We start from the raw sequence: 25,525 nt of genomic DNA on the forward strand, positions 1-25,525 counted from the left end.
TTTTTCAAACCAAATATAAATATTTTGATTAAATATAAATAAATGAGTCAATATCGCATAGCTCCCAGAAATAATATGAAGACTCCATTTGTCAGGTAATGCACAAAGGAAAACTAACAAACCCCCTCACAATAAAAAACATGAGTGAGACAGGGATGTATGCTATCGCCAATGATTTTCTTAATGGTAGTCGACTGGATCATGCAGAAGACTACAATCAACCAAACAGGCTTCCAGTAACTTAGTTGAAATATTGATAGCCTAGGCCTTTCAGTGCTTTATTTGATTCTATTATTAGTACAATTTTTATAACTGTAGCATTTTAGGTACTCTTAGTATTTTAAAATCTTAAACGAGGCCTAGAAACAAATAGCCATCATGTTTTTGTTAACAATGGAGATCATGTTCACAAAATCATTTTAGTTCGAAAATTTATATCTATACCTGGCTAACCAGATTTCAAACTATAAGCAATAGAGACCGAGACTTTAGTGTAAAACCATGAGTTGAATCTTTTAGCAATTTTAATGCTGTTTTTAGTGTTGAAAATCATTTTCAGAGCAATAGACCCAAATTTTTTTTTTTCGAAACTGTGGTTCTGATTAATAATTAATTAGTAATTAATGAAATAACTATTAAGGAATAGGTAAATCCCCAAGTTAAAGTTCATCCCCAAGTTAAAGTTCAAGACCCCATCTCATATCTTTGACTCATATTGTCATAGTGTTACGATTCAGGCGCCACCATGGGTGCTGACGCCAAAAAGGGATTGAGAAAAATTAAAAGCTGAAATTATACACAGCCAATGTTAAAAATAATTGATACATAGGCCTACGTGGACTAATTTTTACATATTGTAGCAGCAAAATGAAAACTATATATGCCGAAGCATTAATGGCTTGAATTTATAGTTCGCTCAGGAACCTGAGTCACTAAGTAAGGTAATACTCTTCTAAGCACACCAAAAAAAAAGAGAGAGAGAGAGAGTTGATGAAGCATAGAAAAGAGCAGTAGCATAACATGTTAAAAAATGGAAAACGCTTTTAAAAAATAGACTTTTTCATTGTTCAGTTGTCCATCATTCAGTTGACTAAAAACATCACACGTCTAATTACTTACATGTAAGATTAACAACAGGATTTCTAGATGCAGCTGCCATAAATGTATTCTGAGAAAAACATAAGAATTTATGTTTCATCTTTGTCATCATAAATCAGATTTTACTAAGATACTTATCACTAGGGAATAATTACAAGTTGAAAATTTAGCAACACTCTTTAGTTGAAAGGTTGAGAACACTGTATTTATTAGTACAATGATTCACATACATGGCAGTTCTGCATTGTTGGGTGGAAAGCTAATCAAAAACCCCAGTGCAGATGAGGCATGCTAGCTAGATCTAGTAACAGCTACTCATCTAGGAGAGCAAACTCTAACTTAATCAAACAGGAGTAGAGTTCCTTGGGAGATTGGATCACCAACTTTGGTTTCCTATCAGCTGTGTGGCTCTTCTCAACCACTGCTTTGATTTCCAATTGTTTTTTGAGACTAAGGGGCCAATGAAATGCATGGATAGATTACATCACATGTAATATTTATTAATTTATTAGATTAATATTAGAAATATGTAAATTGAATGTAATAGGTTATCTTGGAGGATTTTGAAATGTACTGTTTTTCTTACAAAGGTTTAAAAATAAATAATTAAGAACTACATTTTTTTATCCCAGGTTCAGCATAAAAATATTTTATTGTTACATGGCTACCATGTAAAACATGAGTTCCTTTGGTAATGTCATTCTCACCACTAGCTAGTGTCATTTGTTTCATCAAGCTAGACCATTGTCCATAACAAGCTCTGTCTGCTAGATTTACATGGCCGGCATACTTCATTATTGTTTTGCCATGTTTTTTTTACCAATTCTCATCAAACTTCATTTAAATGTTATTGTAGGAATTAAGTTTAAATTAGTTTAAATTTCACATATACAGATAAGGGAAGTGAAACACAAAAGGATAAATAACAAATGCCACCACAACCCGCATGACAACACAAAACACACATCTTACCAAGTCAAATCACGTACCTACACCACCCCAACTGCAATACCACAACATATACCTAGCCTCACACAGTGATTCACACCAAAACACACCCTACTCTATACCTTACACTCATCTTAAATACACACCCCATGGCCCACATTTCAATGTCTCACACAGCATAACCCACAAACCTCACCTCTCCCACTACACCTATCCACCACTTCCTGGAACTCATACAATACACATCACTGTACACACAAACACGACTCACTGCATCACACAATACATAGAGTAAAATGTTGAATAACCACACTTCATTGCACTAACTACATGACCCATGCTATCTTTTCAGTAGTAACACATTAAACAATACTTTCTCACATATTAACTTATTTTTTAACTGATTTCATTTAACATTGATTTGCTTATGTATAAGATCAATGGCCAAAAGTATATAGTTCATTTCTTTTAAATTAGCTCCCCTAGTATTAAAATTTTGACTTTGAGCTGTTTTAAATGTTTTAACAATGTTCCTGTATGCAGTACTTTCTTTATGTTTATTTGTCAAATATGCAATCACATAGAACCTAAGACAATACACTAAACAAACTAAGGCCATCCATAATGGACCCCAATCAATGAATTGTAATAAGACATTACATGCAAGTATTGCAAGGCACGGCCTTTTTTGTTTTCGCTATTTAACATGCTATCTTCTAAGTGTTGTATTATAATACTCATTTGTTCTAAACCCTAATTCTCTAAATCTACCCCCAGGTTAATCAACTATTGGGGCATCAGTGTAGCTGTGGCTAAACCCACAGTGATTAAACCCTAACCTTAATCTAGAAAAAATTTAAAAAAAATAAATCAACTTACCAATTTTATTTACAAAAAAATGGAACCATTCAATTATATAACAAAAAATGACTAAATTCACTACTATTAAAGCTGGACCTACACTATCAACCACTAAACAAACAAAATACCAAACAAACAAAACACACCAACCAAACCTAACTCACAAATCAAACAAACAAGCTTAACAAACACCCAGCCAAGTACTCATACACGCGTGGTGCATGAAGCACCCGCATCAAAGCCAATCCCCAAGATCTACAATATCGACTGGTAGTAGGGTGAAAAGAACGACCCTAGTGGTCACTCAGACATATATGGCCACCTAGACCAGATGCACGTAGCCTACATCCACTACAATGTTCACACACAGATTCGCACACAAAATAAAATAATAAACATACAAAAAAGCATTAACCCGGTCACATTTATAAATTAGATAAATTATTTATTCAACATAACAAGATTGTTGAATAACATTATCAACTGTTTAATTAAGTGATGAATAGAAAATGTTGCTATTATTATACAAAGCATATAATCTAGCACTCAAACGTTTTAATTAAAAGATAAGTTGAGTTCTTACTGGATACTGTCCAATGAAGTGTGTTGTGATAAATCCACCATGGGAACCACCAAATTTAAAGATTTTCTGGTTACTTGACACTCCTTTTTCTATAACGTCTTCTAATGCTTGCTGTGTACAGTATACAGAAGAAAAAAATTAAGAACTAATTTTAACATCTATCAGTGATTAAAAAATATATAATTTTATGAGACAAAAATATTGATTTTTTAAAAATTTATCACATAGAAGAAGAGAAGAAAGGTTGATAATGTGTGCACATATCCAAGAGGGATAAAATTACAGCTACATTTTATGGAAGAAACTAAATACTGTAAAAAATAATAAAGGTATTTTTTATTATTTAGGAGTCTAAACAAACACAGAAATAATTAATTAATATATTTTTTCTCTAGTCATAAACAGTATTTGAAGAACAATTTCTTAAATTTACAAAAATTATTGTTTCTATATTATTTACCCCAAAAGTACTACAAATTTTTTTAAAACTAACAATAACATTGGAGCAAAAAATCCGCCCCACCCCATTTTGTAATCACCATAACTAGATAATCAATTTATTTGTAATTTTAAATAACATTAATAAACTTTACATCTTAAGTGCCAATGTTGCTCACGCATCATCATCATTTTTTTCCATTTGTGCCCAAGACGCATGGGGCAGATGAAGTAGAGTTCATCTGTTTCAATGACATCAGAATATGAGGAATAGTGCAGTCAGCACTATGCTCAGCAGCATTTGTTTCCCTAACCTGAGTCAAGTACCTGTCAGAGATGGGTGGGCTTAAGCACATTCTACAGACTCAAGTCCTGGATCCGAACTTAAGACTTTCAGGGTTTGCAATAGACAATCTATGAACTTTTAAGTTTAAATAACATTTAATCAATGTTAACCTTGACATCTTGAACATCTTGAGTGCCAATGTTGCCAATTAGAGAGTTGATACTGTCTTGTCCAAATCCAAGTGAGCCACGATAGTTAACTGTAATAGATATTTTGTTTTTAATTATAATCTTGTTGATTAAAATTATTCAATAATTAACATTCAATTAAAAAAAATTTTTTAAATCACAAACACATTTTTACATTATGTGTTCCTTCATGAAGTATGCTCCTGATTAAAAATTCAAATTAATTATGTGATTTTAAAAATGTATGTAACTTTTTTTATTAATTGAACTAATTTATTATGCTCAATTACAATGCAGTAGCGTGCTCGCCCGGCGCGTTGCTGCGGTCACATGAGGAAGCCTGACGCAATACATTACCAATCCTAAATGCTTAGCACTGTGACCTTGTTTTCTAGAACTCGGTTATTTAAATGCATGCACTAGATTTCGTGGATCATGTTTGTCGGGGCAGGTAGAACATTTTGGCGTCCACCCTGGTATGAGGGGCGTAGCGTGGTGGTCTAGGGAGCCCCCCGTTACACTACCGCAGGGGCGATGCTTACGGTCCCCTGGCTCTATTTTAACATTAATTTTTCGTGTCATCGTGTCAATACTATAGGATGCTCTTAAAAACAAACGTAAGACTTCAGTTACGGCAGCACAAAAAAAATTAAGGTTTTTCAAGGTTATTTTTTTACATAAGTTTAAAGACCATATGATACATAATAGTAAAACAAAATCAGCATTTTTTGTCAAAAATTAAGACGTAGATCAAGTGTTTTTTTTTATCTAGATCTAGTAAAAAAGGCAAAATAACCATGTTAAAGTGAGATATTTAAATCAAAGAGCTTGTGGAATGTGCTAGCACCAACTGGCATAGTAAGCCTCAGGGTCAGGGCGACACTGAAAAATGTTTGAGGTAAAAGTAATATAATTACATTTCTGTTTCATGCTTCATTCAAAAGAGAAAGTGCAAAAGCTTTCAGACGTTTTTTTTAAAGGAATAAGCAGAGTTCCGTTTAAGTGGAAAAGTTACATCCCCGCTAGATAATCCTATGAAGAACCACGTTAGTACAGTTATATATAAGGCGCAGTCTAGAGGTCGTACATAAATGACGTCATGCCGAATTTTACCCCAACCCACCTCTCTAATATTTTTTAGGATTGCCTGCAACTTCTGACTAAAAGTAAAGTAAAGTTCTTCTCCCAAACCTGATGGGTATAGGGCGAGTGAAGTAGAGTTTACTTGTTTCTGTGACCTGTGACTTCGGCAAATTGGAGTAAATTCACTAAAGAATACTTTTGTTAGTCGGAAAATATGGACTTCGTGGACAAGTTTTGTTTATAAAACTAGATTGCAGACGTTTAAAAACTAGCAATTTTCCAGACTTTTCTAAATTCAAGAATGTTTCCAGATTTTACATGTGCATTTACATGTGCATTTATATATATATATATATATATATATATATATATATATATATATATATATATATATATATATGTGAGTGTGTCATATAGACACACTCTAAACCTTACCAACAACAACAACAACATATAATTTTAATTTAAAGTTTTGAGTCTGGGGACTTACTAAACATTTTCATGGCAAGGGTTTTAATAGATTAGATTTTCTAAAAATATATCAGTATTATACAGATTAGACAAAAAAAAAATGTTAAGTTAGATTTTTTCCTTACCCATAACAACAGCATATCCACATTTACAAAAGAATGCTGTGATTATGTTAAATGACGTATCAAACACAGAGTTGGGTCCACCTGTAAATGTTTAAAACTACAGTATATCAGGCAAATTTTGACAAATAAAATATCTCAAGTTTATAATTCATCCAGTTAACACCTGTGCATTGATACCCACCTTGAATAAAATACACAATACATGAGTTAAATGCAGAAAAAAGATCTATATAAGTGGCACCTCATAGAATGTACCTTAGACGAAATGCAACAATGAATGCTAATGTCAGAATCTGTCTCATTTGGTTTGTCAAAAACTGTGAAAGTGTTTTTGAAATTAAATACATTCTTTAAAAAAGAAGAGGAATAAACAATCTGCCTTGAACAGTTCTCCCAATCAAGACTAGTCCTATGGAGTCCTGCCCTGACTCAAGCAATAATTGTTCATAGTGTGTTATGTTAAATTTGTGTATCTATATCCCTCACCTCCCAGGAAAACCTCAGCAGCATGATTTCTTACATGCCTTGCATAAGTCATTATCTTAATGTATGTTTTACAAATTTTAACAAATCTTATCCAGTGTTAAAATATATTAAACTATTTCCACTTAAAGTTAATAGGACATTGTGTATCATAGAATTTACATTTCATAAAGGGCTGCTTAGACAGCTGTGTTCATTCTATGAGGTACTACTTTATCCTTAACATACAGTGTCATAAGCTCATGTTTTTGTTTAAAAGAGCAATTTTCTATTAATAGTCCTTTTTACCATGTGAAAATACAATCAAAGGAGGTAATTCTCCATCAACTCTTTTATTAGGGAGACACAGGATGCTTTCATAATCTAAACACTCTGAAAAATATTGTAAATTCATTAAGTTTTTTAGTATAGTCTATACTGTTAAAATATTGTAACCTTTTACTGGGAGAGATAAAGGAAAAATATTTGATGATTAAATGAAAATATATTTATTGCTGTAAATATAAATGGGGCCATCAATATTTTTATCGCCTTCTAAATAAATTTGGTAATTTGAAATACATGTGATTCATAACTATTTATTAAAAAATTTTGTTTACAAAAAACTGTTGTAAGCCTACCAAACTTTGGGTGTGTTCTCTCCTTAGATGGTTTATGGGTTAGGATGGTAAATGACAACCAATCCAAAGTTTCTTGTGGGCCATCTGGGTAAATCCATAAAATGTTCTTAATGTTACTTGGGTCTGATACATTGGCAATCACCTGATTTAAAATATATGGTGATAATTGATACAATTAGAATAACAATTTTTTGAAAATTCCAATTCCAATGAGCTACATAACATTAGTAACAATAAAGGATTTTTTTTTTTAGATCCAAATGATCAGCTAAATAAAATAGTTTTAGCAGAACAAAAACTCATTACTAAGGTGCTAATATACATACATTCTATTAAATCTTGATAGTTTAAGTAAAACTTTACCATTTTTTAAAACTTCCGACTGAAATTTTTAAGGGAATAACGTATTAAATCTCTGATTATGCAAGAGAAAGAAAAATGTATTAACAACTTACTAAATGAAATGGCAGATTAAGTGCTGAATAAACAAGCACAAGCACATTCTTCTTGACACATAACAATTCAAATGAGCCATCAACTTGAGCTGTAAAATTATTTGACTAGATAGTATTCTCTAACAGAATATTAAAAGATTAAAATGATTAAAGTTAAAAGAGAAATATCATGTAAAAATAGTATATTTAAAAACATGATATAAACACCTGTTTTGCTTTCATTGTCTATACCATTACTGATATGCTGAATGGCCCCAGTGTCTGTGTTCACAATTAAAATAGCCTATTTAGAGGAAAAAATATTTCACATACCATTTTAGATATACTGTGTAACAGCAAATATTAGGTTAAAAATCTTATCAATTAAAGCAAAAATTACTTTCATTGCATTAGTAATCTGATTGTAAACTCTGCATTAGATAAGCAATATGCTTTGTACACCTGTACTTACTTTTATCTTTATAACAAAAAAAACAAGATCTAATAAAAGACAAGGAAAATACATTATTTCTTCTGTATTAAAAACTCACATTTACACTTCTCCAATTGCTGGACAATGCAAGATGGACATTATCACTAAACCATACATATCTTTCCAAGTTATATGTATATATACCTGGAAACTTGGAAGCTGAAAAAGAATTAAGTCATTTCTTCAAGTCATGCATAGTTAATTAGAAGTTCAATTCTTTTGAATCAGGTATGACATTAATTAGAAACAAGTTAATTAAAAAAGTCTAGTGACATTTGTGCGCAATTTCCTTATGTTATCTAAAAATAGCTCTGACGTATAATGTTCGGGTGCGTTCAAGCTAGAAGAACAATCGGTTTGTAGGTGTTTATGTAATTTTAAAATTTGTGACCGAACGAGAGAATATTTTTGAAAACTTTCTTCGGCAATATTGTTCTAAATTATGACAGGAATCGATTGGTACATGTTTCAAGTCGCTAAGTGGTCTGGTTGCCGAGATATGGGCCAAAAACTGCATTTTTTCGAGGTTTTTTGGCTTTTCCGGGAAATACATGAAAGAAACCCGGAATTTTTATGGCCTATGCTCATTCTCGTAACTTGCTTAACATAATTGCTTTTGGAACTATTCATCGATATTGCTTCGTTGAGGAGGAGATACGACTTAAAGCCCGGACACACATTCATCCATCCATCCATCCATTCCCAGAAATGACGAGTTAATAAACGCAATTCTCCAGAATGGAAATTGCGCTAAAAAATTCTTTTTGATGCACAGTTACATATAACCATCACAATGTGTTGTTTTATTAGCCTTGGTGTACATCATAGGTGGAATCCACCTTTATACAGTCTTTGGAAATTCTGAAATATCAAGTCTACCCCCACCCCCCTCCAAGGGAAAAAAGTCTGGAAGAAACAAACACTGTATACAGTTTTGGCATATTCAAAAACAATAAAAAGCATAGATATATACAACAGAATGTGTCTATTGTGTACATAACCATTATCATCTTTTCCCTTTCGTGCCCAAGACACATGGGGCCCACCACAGAAAGCTCTTTTCACTTTTGCCAGCTATTTTCTTGGCAGTCCCAAAGGTAGTCTGGGGTTATAAAACCAGTGAATGGGGAGAAATTCTCCAAATTATGGCAGATGGGATGAAAGCTGTGACACACAAGTCAAAAGCTACTGATAAAGGCTCCCCATTCGTCGGTTTTAAAAGTTTTATTTCATTTTGTTTTTGTTTCTGTAGCGGTTCTTTTTTTTTTTTATTATAAGGTTACTGGCCTTATGTTCAACCCCCAACCTGGAGGATCAAGATGCTAGTTTTTGTATGACTCCTACCCATGCAGATCTCTGCTTGGGGGTCTTCGGCATACACAAGTTGCCAAGTCATCAAGGGCTCTAGCTCCAGATAGCAGACATGAACATAATATTGGCAATGAATGGGTTATCCATTGATGCAGTCACTACCAAGGAGAGCAGTTTTTACTGACTGCTCTGACAATGAGTGATGAGGATGGGTACATGTTCTCAAGGAATGTGACATAACAATGTTGAAATTATTATATGTGATGAAGGGTGGGGAAAGTAGAACTTTGTGACATCACTATTTTAGTGGTGGCATCCTGCCTTATGTAATGATATTGGAACCAAAAGATGCTTAACTAGTGTGACATTTATAGGAGACTTCTAATGCTCAAACTGTTTCTATTTTCTCAAGTATTTTGTATGTACTATTTTTGTGACCAAAGAGCACATTCTTTAAGTATGCATGCAATAAATTGCTTCATCAGGGAATGTCTTACAACCTACTTAACTGTGGTGTGGCAATAAAGATGCTTGTGGTTAGCAAGAGCACTCAGTTTTTTAATGCTATAGATCTTTGCCTACCATTTATTTCTGAAAGGGCTCTTTTGTAAACATAAGACATGTCTGTGTCACATGCCCATTCAGATCTTGATGCCATGCTTATCAAGTTTAGTTTTGTAAAAAGAACATTTTTTAAATAAAATGTGGTGATTCAATTGTGTGGTTATATCTGTAAACTAAGCAAATATCTCCAGGTTCTATCAAAGAACTAATTGAAATTTTCTCTTTATTCTTGTTTCCTACTTATCAAATTATAAGTGGTTTAGGGCATTAATCATTTGACTGAACAGCAATCAAGTTAGAGAATGTGCTGCTTGTGATATTTCTACCACTGTCCTTGAATGACTAAGATGTTTCAGAACAGTTAAGCTTTTAACAGCCCAAAATTGACTCAGCCATCATTTTAGCAGTCATATGCTAATTGTTGAATGTTTAAGTTAAAGTTTTATTTATATTCATTCAAATTTCACATTGTGTTTTCCACTCATGATGTACTTGGTACTAATTTTTAACAGGCCACAACTATAAATATTTAAGTCTTATGTAGATGTGTGTTTTATGCCCAAACTGGGTTGATGAGGCATATATAAAAGGCCCAATACATGAGGCCAAATATTATGCCGAGGGTAGACATTTAAAATGAAAATGGGTGAATATTAAACATATTGTCCAAGATAACTAAACTTTTGACTTTAACATTAACCTTAAGTCTTGAGACTGAAACACTGTTGAGATCAATATTAGAGATTCTTATATAATGGCTAATGGAAAATAATACAGCAAACCTATAACTTAATTACATAACATGACTAACTAGAGATTTAATAAATATGACTGGGGAAAAATCTTCACAAATACCTATGGCATTTCCAACTGTATCAACAACAACTTTCCTAGTTCGGGTAGCCCAATCAATCTTAAAATTAAAAATTTTTAAAAGTTACAGTAATGTTAACTCATAAATTTGAATACATCTTATAAATGAAGTGTTTGTAAAAGTTGAGGATTTAAATTTAGATGCAGACAAGATGGAAGAATTGCTACAAAAATATACCATGATAAGTCTTGCACATTGATTGTGAGCTCCTCCAACAGGTACATCAAGATAAATTAATTTTCTCATATCTGGACTAAAACGGGGGAAACGAACAGCATAGTCCTTCTCACTTAAAACTTCTAGATTTCAGAAAAAAAATTACCAATTTTATATTTGTGATAAAAGTGAAGATGCATTCCGGCTTTTTTAACTAAAGTTATTTTTAAATACATTAAAAGTAATGAATCAAAAAAAGGTAATAATCAAACAACAAAATGTTCAAAAAGTTTATGTAATTATACTTATTTAAAAAAAATCGTTTTAAAAATATGGCAAGCAATAAAATTATTTACATTTTTAAAAATTAATGCTGTTTGGGAACCATTGATTACTCATTTTCATATTTTTGTATTGAATATTAGCTGCTGAAAAGCAGTTTAGAAATATTTTATCAATTCAAATATTTTTTTTAAAAACTCCCTCAACCTTTCCTTGAAGTCAACCTGACTGGTCAGGGAGAGTAAAACAATCATGGTCACAACAATTGCTTTCCATGATAAAATACACAATAGTGGTCTATGGTGTATAGCATTTGACTATTTCTAGCATTAATGGAAACAGAAGTCATTTTGTACTTATTACACAAATGTTATAAAATATTCAATTTTAGATGAAAAATATGCTTTCTGGAAACAAAATTTTGGAACCAGCTTTTCAAACCTATTACACTTATTTACCAGCAGATCCTTGCTCAATATCCTGATAATACAAATAACACCTGCGAAAGAAAAAAAATTAATACTGAAGTAAAAACAACTAGTTAAAACCACATCCCCCCCCCCAGGTAAAATGTTTCATTCTATTTCAAGTTTTAGCTAAGACTAGTATTCCCATATATCAAAAAATTTTAATACATTATTTAAAATTTTAAAAGTTGTCCTAAATGAGTCTTATCAAATTTTAAATATTTTTAAAGAACATTGCAAACAAAATTGTTGCTCGTTGACACTGGGTATCCTGCTAATAGTGAAAAACTGAAGTGGATTATGTGCAAAATCAATATAGACCTACAAATACACCAAACTAATATATAAAGTTAAAATGGACAGACATGCATAGAGTAAAAAACTTGACTTGATCGCCATTTAAAAAAAAACATTACATCGGGGGAAAATTACTTTCATTAGTTTGTTGGAGAAAATAATAATTATATAAATTGATAAAGTGCACTGTGATAGGTAAAACACAGTTATTTTAAATACTGCTGTTAGTTTATTTTATACACTGAACGTACAGTTTACTAATTATTATATTTAATCAATAGTAGCTTACTAGCAGCTCCTAAATGTCCTATATGTTTACTTCTATCTTTCAGTTTGCGGACAAGCTGGGCGTATTATAAATTGAATCAGGCAAGTCCGGCGGCGCCCTTGCAGGGTTAGATTAGGTACCCTGGTCTATCCTGTGAGGGCTGTAGTGCACACGTTTGTTTTATAAAGTGGGATAGACTTTGGATAAGAAGGGTTACTAAAAACCTTCACTAAATCGAATCCAGGGCATCCTCTCGCGCCCCAAATGAGTGCTATTTGGCACCCTGGGCCTTCCTAAGAGCGCTATGGCCCCTACGTTCATTTAAGTGTGTGCAAAAGACTATGGATAAGTTGGTGTATTATAGTCATTTACTAAGTTGAATCAGGTGGTTCCGCGGTGCCCCGGAAGGGTGCAATTTGGAGCCCTGGACTAGACTGTGAGCAATATGCGTTTATGTTTGCATTTAAGTTTGTGCTTATATTTGCGTTTACTTTTGCATTATTATGAGTTATTGTTTGCGTTTAGGTTTGCATTTGTGTTTCTATTTGTGTTTGAGTTTATGTTTTCATTTGTGTTTTTGTTTACATTTGTGTTTGCTTTTTTTGTGTGTTTTCTTTGTGTTTGTGTTTCCTTTGTGTTTGTGGTTGGGTTTGTGTTTTTGTTTGTGTTTTCATTTGTGTTTTCTTTGTGTTTGTGTTTTGTTTTTTGGTTTTGGTTGGTTGTGGCTAGGGTTAATTCGAAAAGAAAAATATATTTCCTAAAGCCGGGCAATGCTGGGCATAAGCTGCTTAATAAACACACAAGTCAAAGTCCTTTACAGATGGGTTTTTCACAGAGACCAGTGCAGGGCCTGGCCGGGACGGCTAGTGTCACTAGTGATGATATATAACACAATTAAATCATAACCCATCTTTAATTTCAAAAAGTTTTTAAAAAATTAGTACCTTGAATACGATTAATTTTCAATATATTTTCCTTCATCTAGTATGTGAAGACTGAATCAAAGAGAGTACAATATTTTAATCTTTTTACTCTCAAACTTCACTTTCAACATGCCATACAAGAACCATTGCAAGCATAGGAGGTTCTGCATAAAATTTACACAGTTGTGTAATGTTTACCATATAGATGAAATCTTGATATGTCATTCCAACTTCAATTTTGATCTGTCTAACTGCTAGTAGAAACTATTTTCAGATGTATAATTTTTTAGGAAATGAGTTAATAATTCTAGATTGTAAGGAGTGCTTTAAAATACTGCAGGAAATTTCTCTTTGTTACATAACTTTTAAATACTTTTAAAATTTGTTTCGAGGGACTTACTCTCTTTGACAGCAAAATTTTAGACCCAGCTTGTAAGGTTCATGTTTCCAAGCACAAAATACAATACCAGAGTCCAGTGGTGCCCAAATTACCTGCAGAGATAATTTGGTGTCTTTTTGAATGGCATATTAATCTACAACACTTAAGCATAAATATTGATTCCATTTGGGCAATTAAATTTCTTTTTGTAGAAACAAAATTGAAGATGATGCATACTTTCAAAGCTAAAGAAATAATTTTATTATACATTTATTACGCTTATTTCTCATTTGTGATTAGATAAATATTCAAGATTAAAATAACCTTTAAATTTAAAGTGCCAGAATTATGCGATTTTTAGGTCTTAATGATCGCACGAATTCTGTGAATCCAAGTCCTCACTGTTGTAACACATATCATGGTTACCAGTCAAGGGGGATAAATTATAAGTTATAATTTATTTGGTTGCAGCCCCTGTGGGACCGCAACTGTTGATGTATTTTTTAATGCTCTTCGGTGAGCGATGTTCGTCCCCGTGTTCCATGTCATGTGACCTCTGGGACTCTGGGTGTTTGGACGGTGCCGTTGCCTATGTTAAGTTGGTCAGGTAGACCTAGTGAAGGTAATGTAAATTATGTTTTATATTACTGTACTATTCCTACAAGTGCTGCATGTTGCAGACTAGGTATAAAGTATCTTAGCTTGATTACTTATTTGTATTTTTCCAGTTAGTGCTGCATGTTGCGGACAAGTTAGGTTAAGTAATTATTATTATAATACTTATACTTGTTGGCAGTATTGTGTACTGGCCGTAACCTATTTTATTACACCCGTGTATTTGTGTAGCCTATACATGGTAGTATCTTCAGTGATGTAATCTATTGTTTACATTTGTTTTAGGGCTACTGTTCTACATAGTCGTTTATGGCTTGGATGTTAATGACTAGCTGTATAAGGATTTGCAAATAAAGCCAGTGTCTAACAACAACAGTGTCATTTTCTCTCAGGGTCAGCCCTTTTAAACACAACACCTCAGTGGGTAATATCATCCCTACTGAAGCAGTGTTACACTATAATAAAAATTTCTCCCAAAGAAGACCATAACTAACATCATAGACCTGGAGAGAAGGGGATTTAACTTAGTGACGATGTTAGAAGAGAGGGAGGAAGAAGTGGTTAAGTAAATGTGTTATTATCATTTTAAAGAGTAATGATCTGAACTCATGTCCAAATTAACATTTGTTTGAAAATGAAACAGAAAATAATAAATATGCTTAGTCATAGATACAACTATCCAATGCTTTTAATATTGTAATATGTCCATTATGGTAGTCTGATTTTGTTCAATGTTGAAAATGTAATAATTGTAATTTTTATATTATTTAACAATTATTCAAAACTTCTTTAGGCCATTATAAATTGTTTGAACAAAATACCTACATTTACATGGGAACCAGACATTTTCCAAAACAACAATTACAATTTGCCCGAAAGCCATTATCCAAATAGACACTTGCCCCAATGTGAAAAACACATTAGTAGTAGTTAAGTAATAATAGTAATAAAGTAATTGAGATTCATTTTATAAAAATCTGAGATAGTAAGGTATTTGTTTTTGTTTCATTGAAAAAAGTTTTTACACTTGTTATAATGCAAATGCAAATTTATTAAGTATGTCTACTTGGTAATTTATAATATAAAATATTAGGTAATATAAAATATTAAACCTTTTTCAGGCAAAAGGCCTTCGGACCAGTGGCTTATGGGCATAAGTCCAATTCAGGCAAGTGTCCATTTGGAAATTTGTCCCGTTTCGGCAATTGTTCATTTGGGTCTTTGTCGAATTCGGACAAATGTCAATTTTGGGAAAATTGCCTTAGTTTTTGCTTTTTCTTAGTTTATTGATTTTACACCTTCATTGTCTATTTGGATGCAATATCCTCAATACTTGGGACTTTAACAATACAATTAAGAAGTTTGAGAAGTTCAATTAGCCAGAGAGGCCAGTGAAGACCAAAGATGAAAAGGAAATACCTGATGCTGAAGGACAGAGGAAGAGATGGGCAGAACATTTTGAAGAATTACTGAATAGAACCACAGTGAACGGAGGATATACCACCTGCTGAAAGTAATTTGCCTAAAGACTGTAACCCACCTTCAAAAGAAGAGCTACATAAAGCAGTTGGAAAATTGGAAGAATCCAGGAATAGATGGTATACAGACAGCTGATGTTGAAACAAGCACTTCACACACTCTTCAAGAAAATGTGGGAAGATAAAAAAATACCAGAGGATTGGAAGGGGGTACTACTCATAAAGCTCCAAAGAAAGGCAAAGTCTTTAACAGAATATTATAAAACAGGATGAAGGAAGCAGTAAACATCCATCATTTAGATCAACTGTTGAGCTTTAAGAAAAAAAGATCTTGCATAGATCAAATTGATACCCTGTGGATCATAATTGAACAGACTCAAGAGTGGAACTCTTCTTTTTACATTCATTTAATAGATAACTAGAAAGCCTTTGATAATCCAGATACAATCAATAGCACTATTGGGTGCCACAGAAAATAGTCTACATCATTACATCCTCATATGGTGGTCTAAAATGTAGGGTAGTGCATGACCAAAAGGCCTTCCCTGTAATGACTGGAATAATGTACGGTTGCCTACTTTTAACATTCTTGTTCCTGCTGGCCATTGACTTGACTATATAGATGTCAACAGAGAAAAAACAAAACAGTATATAGTGGACACTCTGGAACCAGCTGGATGACCTGGACTTTCTCACACACTACAGTATTTGCAAGATAAAAAACTAAAAGTGTTGCTAATTTTCTAAATGCCTGGGCCTAAACATACACAGAGGGGCAGAGACATGGAGAATAACTGCCACAAATGGAGGGAAATTCAATCAATTATAAAGTCATGCCTCAAGAAAATCCTAACACCAAAAGAAATGAGGTACTGTGGCATCGGACAAACCAACTACCTGCTGAAGAAGAGGTCCATCAGAGAAATGGCCACACACTCAAGAAGCCTGTTACCAGCACAACAAGACCTTGGAATCCACAGCGGCAGAAGGTAAAGAGGCCAACCAAGGAAGACCTAAAAATGTGACCTGGAAGAAGACACCAAGATAGAGACAGTTGGAGAGACTAGCCCAGACAGAGATGACTGGAAAGCTCTTGTTAGCTGCTTATGTCACAGGAGGGGGTGACAGGTTAACCTAAACATTACCACCTGGACATCGCCAGATCATCATACAGAAAACCAGATTGATCATGTTATGGCACTGTGTTGCTGGAAGACCTAACATGAAGACCTAACATGAAAATGTGAGAACTAAGCAAAAAGCCGACTAAATTGAAGATGAAGCTATCAGCAAGAAGTGGTCATAGGAAAAAGGTTTGATGCCAGTAAACTCCAGTCACAAGATAGCTTAAAAACTTTCAGATCACCATAAAATAAGCTCCTCAAACAGAAGAAAAATATTTTAATTCAGTAAAAAACACCTGGTAAATATTCAACTAAGCTACTATTGAAGATGTGTAAGAAAGAAACAGCCAAAAGATCTAACTAAATTAAGCAAAAACACAACAGCGGAAGGAAACTAAGAAAAGACAAGAGATTATTTATAAATAATGTGGCACAACAAACGATAAACCACCCCTATGTGTTTTACCTCAACAAAATGATAGGGTTTAGCCATTTTATTACAAGCTATTGTTAGTGGCATCCTATAGCTGAACTTTTTTTTACAATTACAGAAGGTAATTAATTTCATGTAACACAAATTATATGTTTACTTCTTTAACTTCTTTTGTAAATTATATTTACAATTTAAAATACTCAAAATAAAAAGGTCATAAATAAAAAGAAAAAAGCTCTAATTTAAAAATTAAAATTAAATCTGTTAAAAATACAGTAGGCCAGTACAAAAAAATTTTCATTGAAAAACCAGCCCATCAATATCCCATTAAATTTACTAACATATCTGAGCAGAAATAACTATGATGTAATAAAACCAAAAAGATTTAAAAAAAACTGTGCACTCACCTGTCCTGGTGACTGAAAGGGCAAAATCTCAATAATTTTCACAGAGATACTGTCAATATCCAGTATACATATAACAGGGCACACACGTTCAGTCAGCTGTTCACCCCAATTTTCTATGTAAGCAAACCCATCACCCTATACAAGAAAATGAATAGTCAAATAATTGAAACATGGTTTTATACAAATACACAGTTTTTAAATGTATTCATTTTTTTTTTTTATAAACATCAAGTACCTGTCTAATTTTATCCGAATCTGTATTAGACATGTCACTACCTTGTTTCTCACTAGTATTTGTTACTTTGTTTCCAAAAAAATTACTTGTTTTAGCTTTCTTTTTCTCTGCTAAGTACAATATTTGCTTTTCTGATGCTGACCATTCAAAACTTCCAAATTGTCCTGAATAAAATGAGAATTTGATTATAAAATGTAATGTTAATTTTGTTATCTGCCTTTCTCTAACAATACTTATATACTATATTTATATATTATGTTTCTCTCAATTTCTTTCAAATTTATTATCCACTTATTTTGTTTCTGGAGGTCTAAACATGGATTTACTTATGTGCAGATACTTTACAATGTGTCCTTAAGCTGTAAGCAATAAATCAATATATTAAGTCATATTGAGTTTAAAAGGTCCTCTCTCTAATACCAAAAGAGGTGATGATTGTGTAAACCAGTTCTGTCTGCACATTTATCCCACCATTCTACATGACAAAAGTTAACAAAAATAAGAATTTTAAAATGGAAATAACCACCTCCCTACCCACCAAAGTATAAAATATGCATGTGATCCCTTGTAAACTAACCCTTTATATCTCAATATTACCTGAAAAGAGAATTAAGAATTTTGTTATATATCAATACAAATAGAGACTATTGGGAAAGAAACAAATGCTTAAAGGAAACTAAGAATGTTTTGGGTTGTTTTTTTTTTATTTCTACTGCAAGCATTAAAATGTAATAGATGTAGTGGAATTCATAATTTCTAATATAAGTCAATAACAACCAGGAACTGCCCATATAGCTAAAAGGAGAAGATATAAGAAAAACAAGCAAATTCATGTATCTGGGAAGTGTGATCAATAAAGATGGGGGAGCAGACAAGGACATAAAAAGCTGTATTAACAACGCCAGATGTGCCTTCAACTTACTGTGCCCAATATGGGAAGGGAAAGAAGATAATACAGTGAGGAAAGTTTTGGAAATCATGGAAGAAAAGGCAAAGGCAGCTGGGCTTACATGGGCTCAGATAAGGAGAGCTGCCCAAAACCAAGTCTGGTGGAGAGGTGTGATAGCAGCCCTTTGCTCTCCAGGGTCCACAAAGGTTTTAAGTCAATTTAAATATTAATTGTGCTGAGAGTATAAAATGACCATACAGCCATTCTGTTTAGGTTTTATGTTGATGTCCACAGGTGACCACACGCAAAGAGAATATTATCATAAAAGTTTCTTTACCATCATTGTTGACAATTTTGCCATGTTTCTCTTCCGCTAAGATGTCAATAGTTTTAAGTTTTCGGCAGCAGTCAAATATCTGTATTTTTTTTTTGACAAAACAATAATTTAAAATGGGTTTACTTTATTCTGATCACTATAAAAAGATTAGGAAATTGTAAGACATATCACAATATTATTATGTTATAAAATATGTACTCCATGTTTGAAATCATGACAAATTTATCATCTTTTGCTCCAACTATTAGTTTCAGTTACATTTACACAATGATACATTTGATTTTTAAAATATTAAAGTGTTTAAAAAAACAACACTTAAGCAAGATTTTAAACTGAGCTAATACATTAGCTTTTTAATTCAATTTACCTCAAGATATTGTTTATCTTCCTTTTTTTGATCTATCTCATTTCGAACAACTGCTCGTAGTTTGCCTGATGGTGAAAATTTGTTCCACAATCTAAAATATAGAATTAGTCTACTTACAATTTCAAACAAAAAGTGTATTAGAATAATACACTAATTTAGTGTAGCTTATTTTACTGAACATTAAGATTCCCTCAGCATCCATTAAAATAATCTTTTAAATGATTTTGGGGGTTGGTTAGTCTCAAACGAGAAGTTTGAGTAGTTCATGAAACAATCTATATATATTAAAAGCAATGTATGTGTGTTTGTTTGTTTATTTGTTTGTCTGTCTTTTATGCATTACTACACTTCATCAGATCACAAGGAAACTTTGGGAAATTGTTGAGAATACTCCTGGGGAGGTTTCTGCGGAAAAAGAATTTTCAAATTCGCACAAGCAGGGCGCAATTTGTTTTTTCTCTATGTCCGTTATATAAATATAAAAGTCTTTGGTACTCCAGGTTAGGTTTCTGTAAAAAAAAATCTCTTTTAATTTCGCAAGGGTGGCACTCCTCAAAGTTTGATGGCGATCGGATGAACGGTGTCAAACCGCAATCAACTTTTATTTGACGGAGACCAGGGTAGAATAGGAATATTAGTGAAGTGATGATTGTTAAAGTGAACACTGAACTAATCCCAGGCAAATACTTTATAGTGAATTCTGATTGTAAAAAGAAGTATTGCTATATAAGTATTCATCAATAAATGTTATGTAATAAAGCCTATCTTTAAGTCATGATTGAGTGCACTGAAATAAGTCTGATCTCACCCTAGTTACATATATAGTCTGTATCTTTGAAGACTGCTAGTGTTTGTTCATATTTATGGAATAAAATACAAATAGAGAAAGAACTATTGCAACAAAACTCAAAAAACTCAACTAGAAAAACCCCACAACATATTGGTTGAAGTAGCTTAACGTTATCCCTATCAATTTCCCAATTTATTTCCTTATCACTTTTCATTTTCCCTAAAGCTATCCCTATCCTTTACACATACCTGTAATAAACCTTATTTCTATCCCTATCTCCATTCAATAGTCTAAAATTACTTGACGTAAGCTAAATGTGTACATTGATTTATAACATGCTTTAATAGTTTGTTGCCCTACTTTAACACTTAACTCAGATAATTAACATATATTGGAAATACAAAAATGGGTATAAAATAATGCATTTCTGTATGGCATTTAAATAAAAATTAAAAGTAAACTCCAATTTATTAATTTTTCAGCATTTTAAATTATTTAAAAGTTGTTTTTTACAAGTGTATATATATGAATGTATTTATATGTATGTATGCATATGTGTATATATACATGTATGGATGTATATGTGTTTGTTTATATATATATATATATATATATATATATATATATATATATATATATATATATATATATGCTTTATATTTATAATATAAAGATAAATAAAAGAAAGAAAGAAATATGAAAGTAAAAAACTCACTCATTTTTTATTTCTTGAGGACCAGTGTAGCTAATTACTCTACCAGACTGTATATCAAATGTATGAGTTCGAAGTAATGTTGTTTTTTCTGTACGTTCTAAATCACGTTGAGACCAGTAGGAGTAGAGAACAGCAGATCCTAAATTTTCTTGAAATGTTAAATCAGCATTTGTTGGTGTTGGAAAGCTGGTCACAGCTCGATAATTAGAGATCATTTCCATTTCCTACATTTTTAGTTCAAATAGAAACAAATAGATACTCATTCCCAAATGCAGCAATGTTTAATTTGTTTACTTAAGCGTCTCTCATAGATTTTAGTTAGCTTTTGTCATGAAAATTCTGTTAACTATCTCATTCAGATGAATAGGTATTTTGTTGGTGAACATAAGAATTTATTTAGCGCACACTGTACAGTAGTGTACAAGTACTAATTTTCTGTAAAATTATATTCAACCTATAGGAAAAATTGTGTCATTTTCCAACAGCAGATGGATTAACCTCAGAAGTAGAAGTTGACATCTAATATATAAAGCTCAATTCTGTATGTTTGTAAAATGTTTGTCGTGGATACTTTGATGGATTTAAGTGTTAGATAATTAAAGCGCTCATGGCCTAAATGCATGGTTTAAAAAATTAATACTGAAAGTGTTGGGAAATAGTTTTCATTTTTCAAACTGATAGTAATAATTGTCGGCATGTTCATTAAACACAATTTTAAAAAAATATAATCTTTTACAAAAATTCTAATAATGTCTGAAAATTATTTATATTTAGCTCTTTAGCACTTACTTCCCTTTGATAAATTAGGAAAACACAATGACTTCCCTTTATAAAACATTGCATTAGTGGAAAAGAATTTACTTTTTATTACTTTGTTTTGGTGTTGGGAAAAAAAAATAATTACATAATTAGCGGGGATTGATCAAGTGCAAAAGTTGTAGGTATTTTTAACACTGCCTTTTATTTATTCTATACACTGAGCTTATTGTTTACTAATTATTTTTTAAAATCAATAACAGTTAATAAGCCAGGTCCTACATGTCCTATATGTTTATTTCTTTCTGTTTACAGATAAGCTTGGAATATTATAATTGTTCATTAAATTGAAACAGGCGCGTCCGCCGGCGCCTCACCAGGGTTCTATTTGGCGCCCTGGGCTATCCTGTGAGCGCTATGGTGCATAATTTCGCTTTAAACAGTGCAATAGAGTATGGATAAGAAAGGTTACTATAGTCTTTAAGTGAATCGAATCCGGGCATCCTCTGGCGCCCAGACAGGGTGCTATTTGGGGCCCCGGGCCTCCTGTGTTTGGTTTGGCACCTACGTTCGTTTAAGTGAGTGCAAAAGACTATAAATAAGTTGGGGTATTACAGTCCTTTATTAAGCTAAAACAGGCGATTCCGCCGGCGCCCCAGGATGGTGCGATTTGGCACCCCGGGCTAGACTGTGAGCACTTTGCATTTATGTTCGCGTTTGTGTTTACTTTGTGTTTAGGTTGGGTTTGCGTTAGTGGTTGGGTTTGCGTTTTGATTTTGTTCGTTTTCGTTCTTTCTTTGTCATTGTGTTTGTGTTTTTTTTCTTTGTGTTTGTGTTATTGTTTGTATTAGTGTTTGCGTTTATGTTATGTTTCCTTTCTTTATTTGTGTTTTGGTTTTGGTTGGTTGTGGTTAGTGTGGGCAATGCCGGGTATATGCTGATCACAAAACACACATGTCATGGTTCTTTACAGATAGGTTTTTCACAGAGGCCAGAGCAGGGCCTGGCCGGGACGGCTAGTATTACATAATATGCAGTACTTTTACCTAATATTAATAAATTATACAATTTCATACAGATCTGAATATAATATTATATAGCTTGTCTAACCAATAAAAAATTACTGAAAATATAGAGAGAAAAAGCAATTTGAAATGTTGTACTATTAATTAAACAAAAGAAGTTACCTGCAAAATGTATTATTAATTAATCTAATCCAACTCCGAAGTAAAGAGCTGTCTATTGTTTGAATTTTTTTCTATTGTTGATAATTTAGTCTTTTTAATTTTGTTTCATAAAACTTTAACAACAATTGTTTCTATCAACTAGATCTATTTTAGTTAGCTCCTTTGGCCAACGGTTACAGATATTGTAATAAATAGTATAACCAACTTGCAGCTTAAATTGGGTTTTGTCTATTTTAGCCTGGGAAAGTCAATTTTTAAAATGTGAATATTAGCATTATGACTGGCCTAAACAAAAACTAAAACTTGTCTTCCATGTAAAAAATCTTGTGTATTTAACAAAAGAGAAACATACATTTTTAACAATATGCAAAATTCTAAACTAACAAAATCCAATCAATTATCTAGTAATGAAACGTGAAAACCAAATTGTTTTTGCTTTTTTTTAAATTTTTATTAGGTTACCGAAAAAATTATAAACATCAAATACATCAAATCTTTAGTAAAGTCCGAAAAAAACCCAGACAGACAGGATTTTATACCCATATTAATTGTAACTACTCCGTGCATGATTTTTAAATTAATTAATGGGCCTCTCGAATACTTTCTAGCTCGTGTCAATTAATAAGCTTAAGGCCTGTATAATATATATATATATATACAAATATATAGGCCTATATATATATATATATATATATATATATATATATATATATATATATATATATATATATATATATATATATATATATATAAGAGGGAGATGCCCCCATACTATATATATATATGGTAATCTATCGTTTTGGGTACGTAAAATCGCCCGCGGCTAGTAATGTATGATAAAGTTACCTCATAGTCAAGGCTTTAATAGAAGTATAGTGATATATTTGTGTCCAATATTATAGATAAATGAATAATAAACCTAAATCAATGGCTAAATATATCAATATAGGCAAGAAATTAACTTTAAACACCAGTGTTTGCGAGCAGGATTTGCTATATAAATAGCGGCCATCTGTAAGTTAGAGTGGCTTCCCCTGAATCGTGCGCTATAACTACTATAAATGTACAATAAAAAAATAAACAAAATGGCTGATTAGTAAATACTAAATACTAAATGAGCATGGTTGCATCTGTTGGAAACAGGTACATAAATGTGCATAAATGAAACAAGGAAACAGTTATGTATTTTTCAAAACATAAATCCTCCTCAAAATGTGAAATAATTATTACAATTTAGGGAGTCACCTGTTTTTCACATTACTAGTCGCGGGCGATTTTAATAAAGTTTACGTAGGGGGGGGGGGGGGGGGCTACCTAAACTAAAGTCGGTAATCTATCGTTTTAGGTACGTAAAATCGGCCGCGACTAGTAATGTGAAAAACAGGTGACTCCTTACATTTTAATAATTATTTCACATTTTGAGGAGGATTAATGTTTTGAAAAATACAAAAATGTTTCCTTGTTTCATTTATGTACCTGTTTTTAAACATTTGAATTAAAACTTTTCAGTAATAAATGAACACCAGCGATGTTTCCAACAGATGCAACCACGCTCATTTACTATAGCAGCCATCTTGTTAAAGTTTTATTTTTATAGACATATAGCGCGAGATTCAGGCGGAAGTCACTCTATTTTACAAATGGCTGCTGTTTATATAGCAAATCTTGCTTGCAGACACAGCTGTTTAAAGTTAATTTCTGGCCTATATTGATATATTTAGCCATTGATTTAGGTTTATTATTCATTTATCTATAATATTTGACACAAACATATCACAATATACTTCTATTACAGCCTTGACAATGAGGTAACGTTTTCGTACATTAATAGCCGCGGGCGATTTTACGTACCCAAAACGATAGATTACCCTAAAGTCTAAAGCCTATAAAAAAACAATCGATTAGGCCTACCTATTTTATAAATAAGTAGATTCAATGTTTATGTCAAATTTTACTAAATATAAAAGGCCTAATTGATTTTTAACAACAATCAATGGCCAAAACTATTTTAAAAATCATGAAACTATAAACTAACTTTAAACAAGGTGTTTAAATATTAGATCTAGATTTCTAGTAGTAAATAAGAACAGCGACCATCTTTCCAAACAAAAACTAGAGTAGATTCCCTTGACAAAATAATGTCTATTCATATGTATATTGTATTGACTTTTTAATAAACATAGCATAGCTGTTTTGTTTAAAATAAGTAGGACAATGTGCAGCCTTCTTGTTTTTAAATTCAATTGAAATAAAGGCTATATATGTACATCCAAGACCTCAAAAACGTTTGGGAAGTCCAACATTTAAACCCTTTTGTACTGATAAACATGTCAATTATTAGGTCGTCCATTTCCTCATAAATGACGTTGGACTAAAAATATAGAAAAAAATAATTTTAAAAATGTTGAAGAACATAATCGTTTTCGTTAGAAATTGTGATTAAAGGTTGAGGTATGGTAGACCTGCGAAATGATATGAAATCAACGATGTGGCTTTTAGTGACCATTGGGGTAAGAGGGAAATCATCGGGAAAAGTATGACGTCATTTACGTGCGATCCA

General features: G+C 32.3%; 1 protein-coding gene across 6 annotated transcripts in view; it reads right to left on the minus strand.

Annotated features, from left to right (window-relative positions):
• LOC131938284 (acylamino-acid-releasing enzyme) overlaps nt 1-25,303 on the minus strand; it is a 30,995-nt gene extending 5,692 nt beyond the window's left edge. The window contains exons 1-20 of one of the 6 annotated variants that reach the window (XM_059296261.1): nt 25,001-25,052; nt 22,966-23,203; nt 21,023-21,246; nt 19,518-19,608; nt 19,151-19,229; nt 17,925-18,088; nt 17,690-17,824; nt 13,654-13,745; nt 11,757-11,797; nt 11,038-11,159; nt 10,842-10,899; nt 8,170-8,270; nt 7,847-7,922; nt 7,640-7,728; nt 7,185-7,326; nt 6,853-6,936; nt 6,082-6,162; nt 4,385-4,473; nt 3,491-3,601; nt 1,120-1,168 (exon numbers count right to left, since the gene is read on the minus strand). In XM_059296261.1, the coding sequence (XP_059152244.1) occupies nt 1,120-1,168; nt 3,491-3,601; nt 4,385-4,473; nt 6,082-6,162; nt 6,853-6,936; nt 7,185-7,326; nt 7,640-7,728; nt 7,847-7,922; nt 8,170-8,270; nt 10,842-10,899; nt 11,038-11,159; nt 11,757-11,797; nt 13,654-13,745; nt 17,690-17,824; nt 17,925-18,088; nt 19,151-19,229; nt 19,518-19,608; nt 21,023-21,243 (1,825 nt within the window). In that variant the 5' untranslated portion in view covers nt 21,244-21,246; nt 22,966-23,203; nt 25,001-25,052. The other 5 variants (XM_059296260.1, XM_059296262.1, XM_059296263.1 and 2 more) reach the window with 5 other exon arrangements.
• Between the last annotated feature and the right edge of the window lie 222 nt (nt 25,304-25,525).

The sequence above is a fragment of the Physella acuta genome, unplaced genomic scaffold (genome assembly GCF_028476545.2).
Source record: "Physella acuta isolate Inbredline_101_S28 unplaced genomic scaffold, ASM2847654v3 ptg000240l, whole genome shotgun sequence".
Lineage (NCBI taxonomy): Eukaryota > Metazoa > Mollusca > Gastropoda > Physidae > Physella > Physella acuta.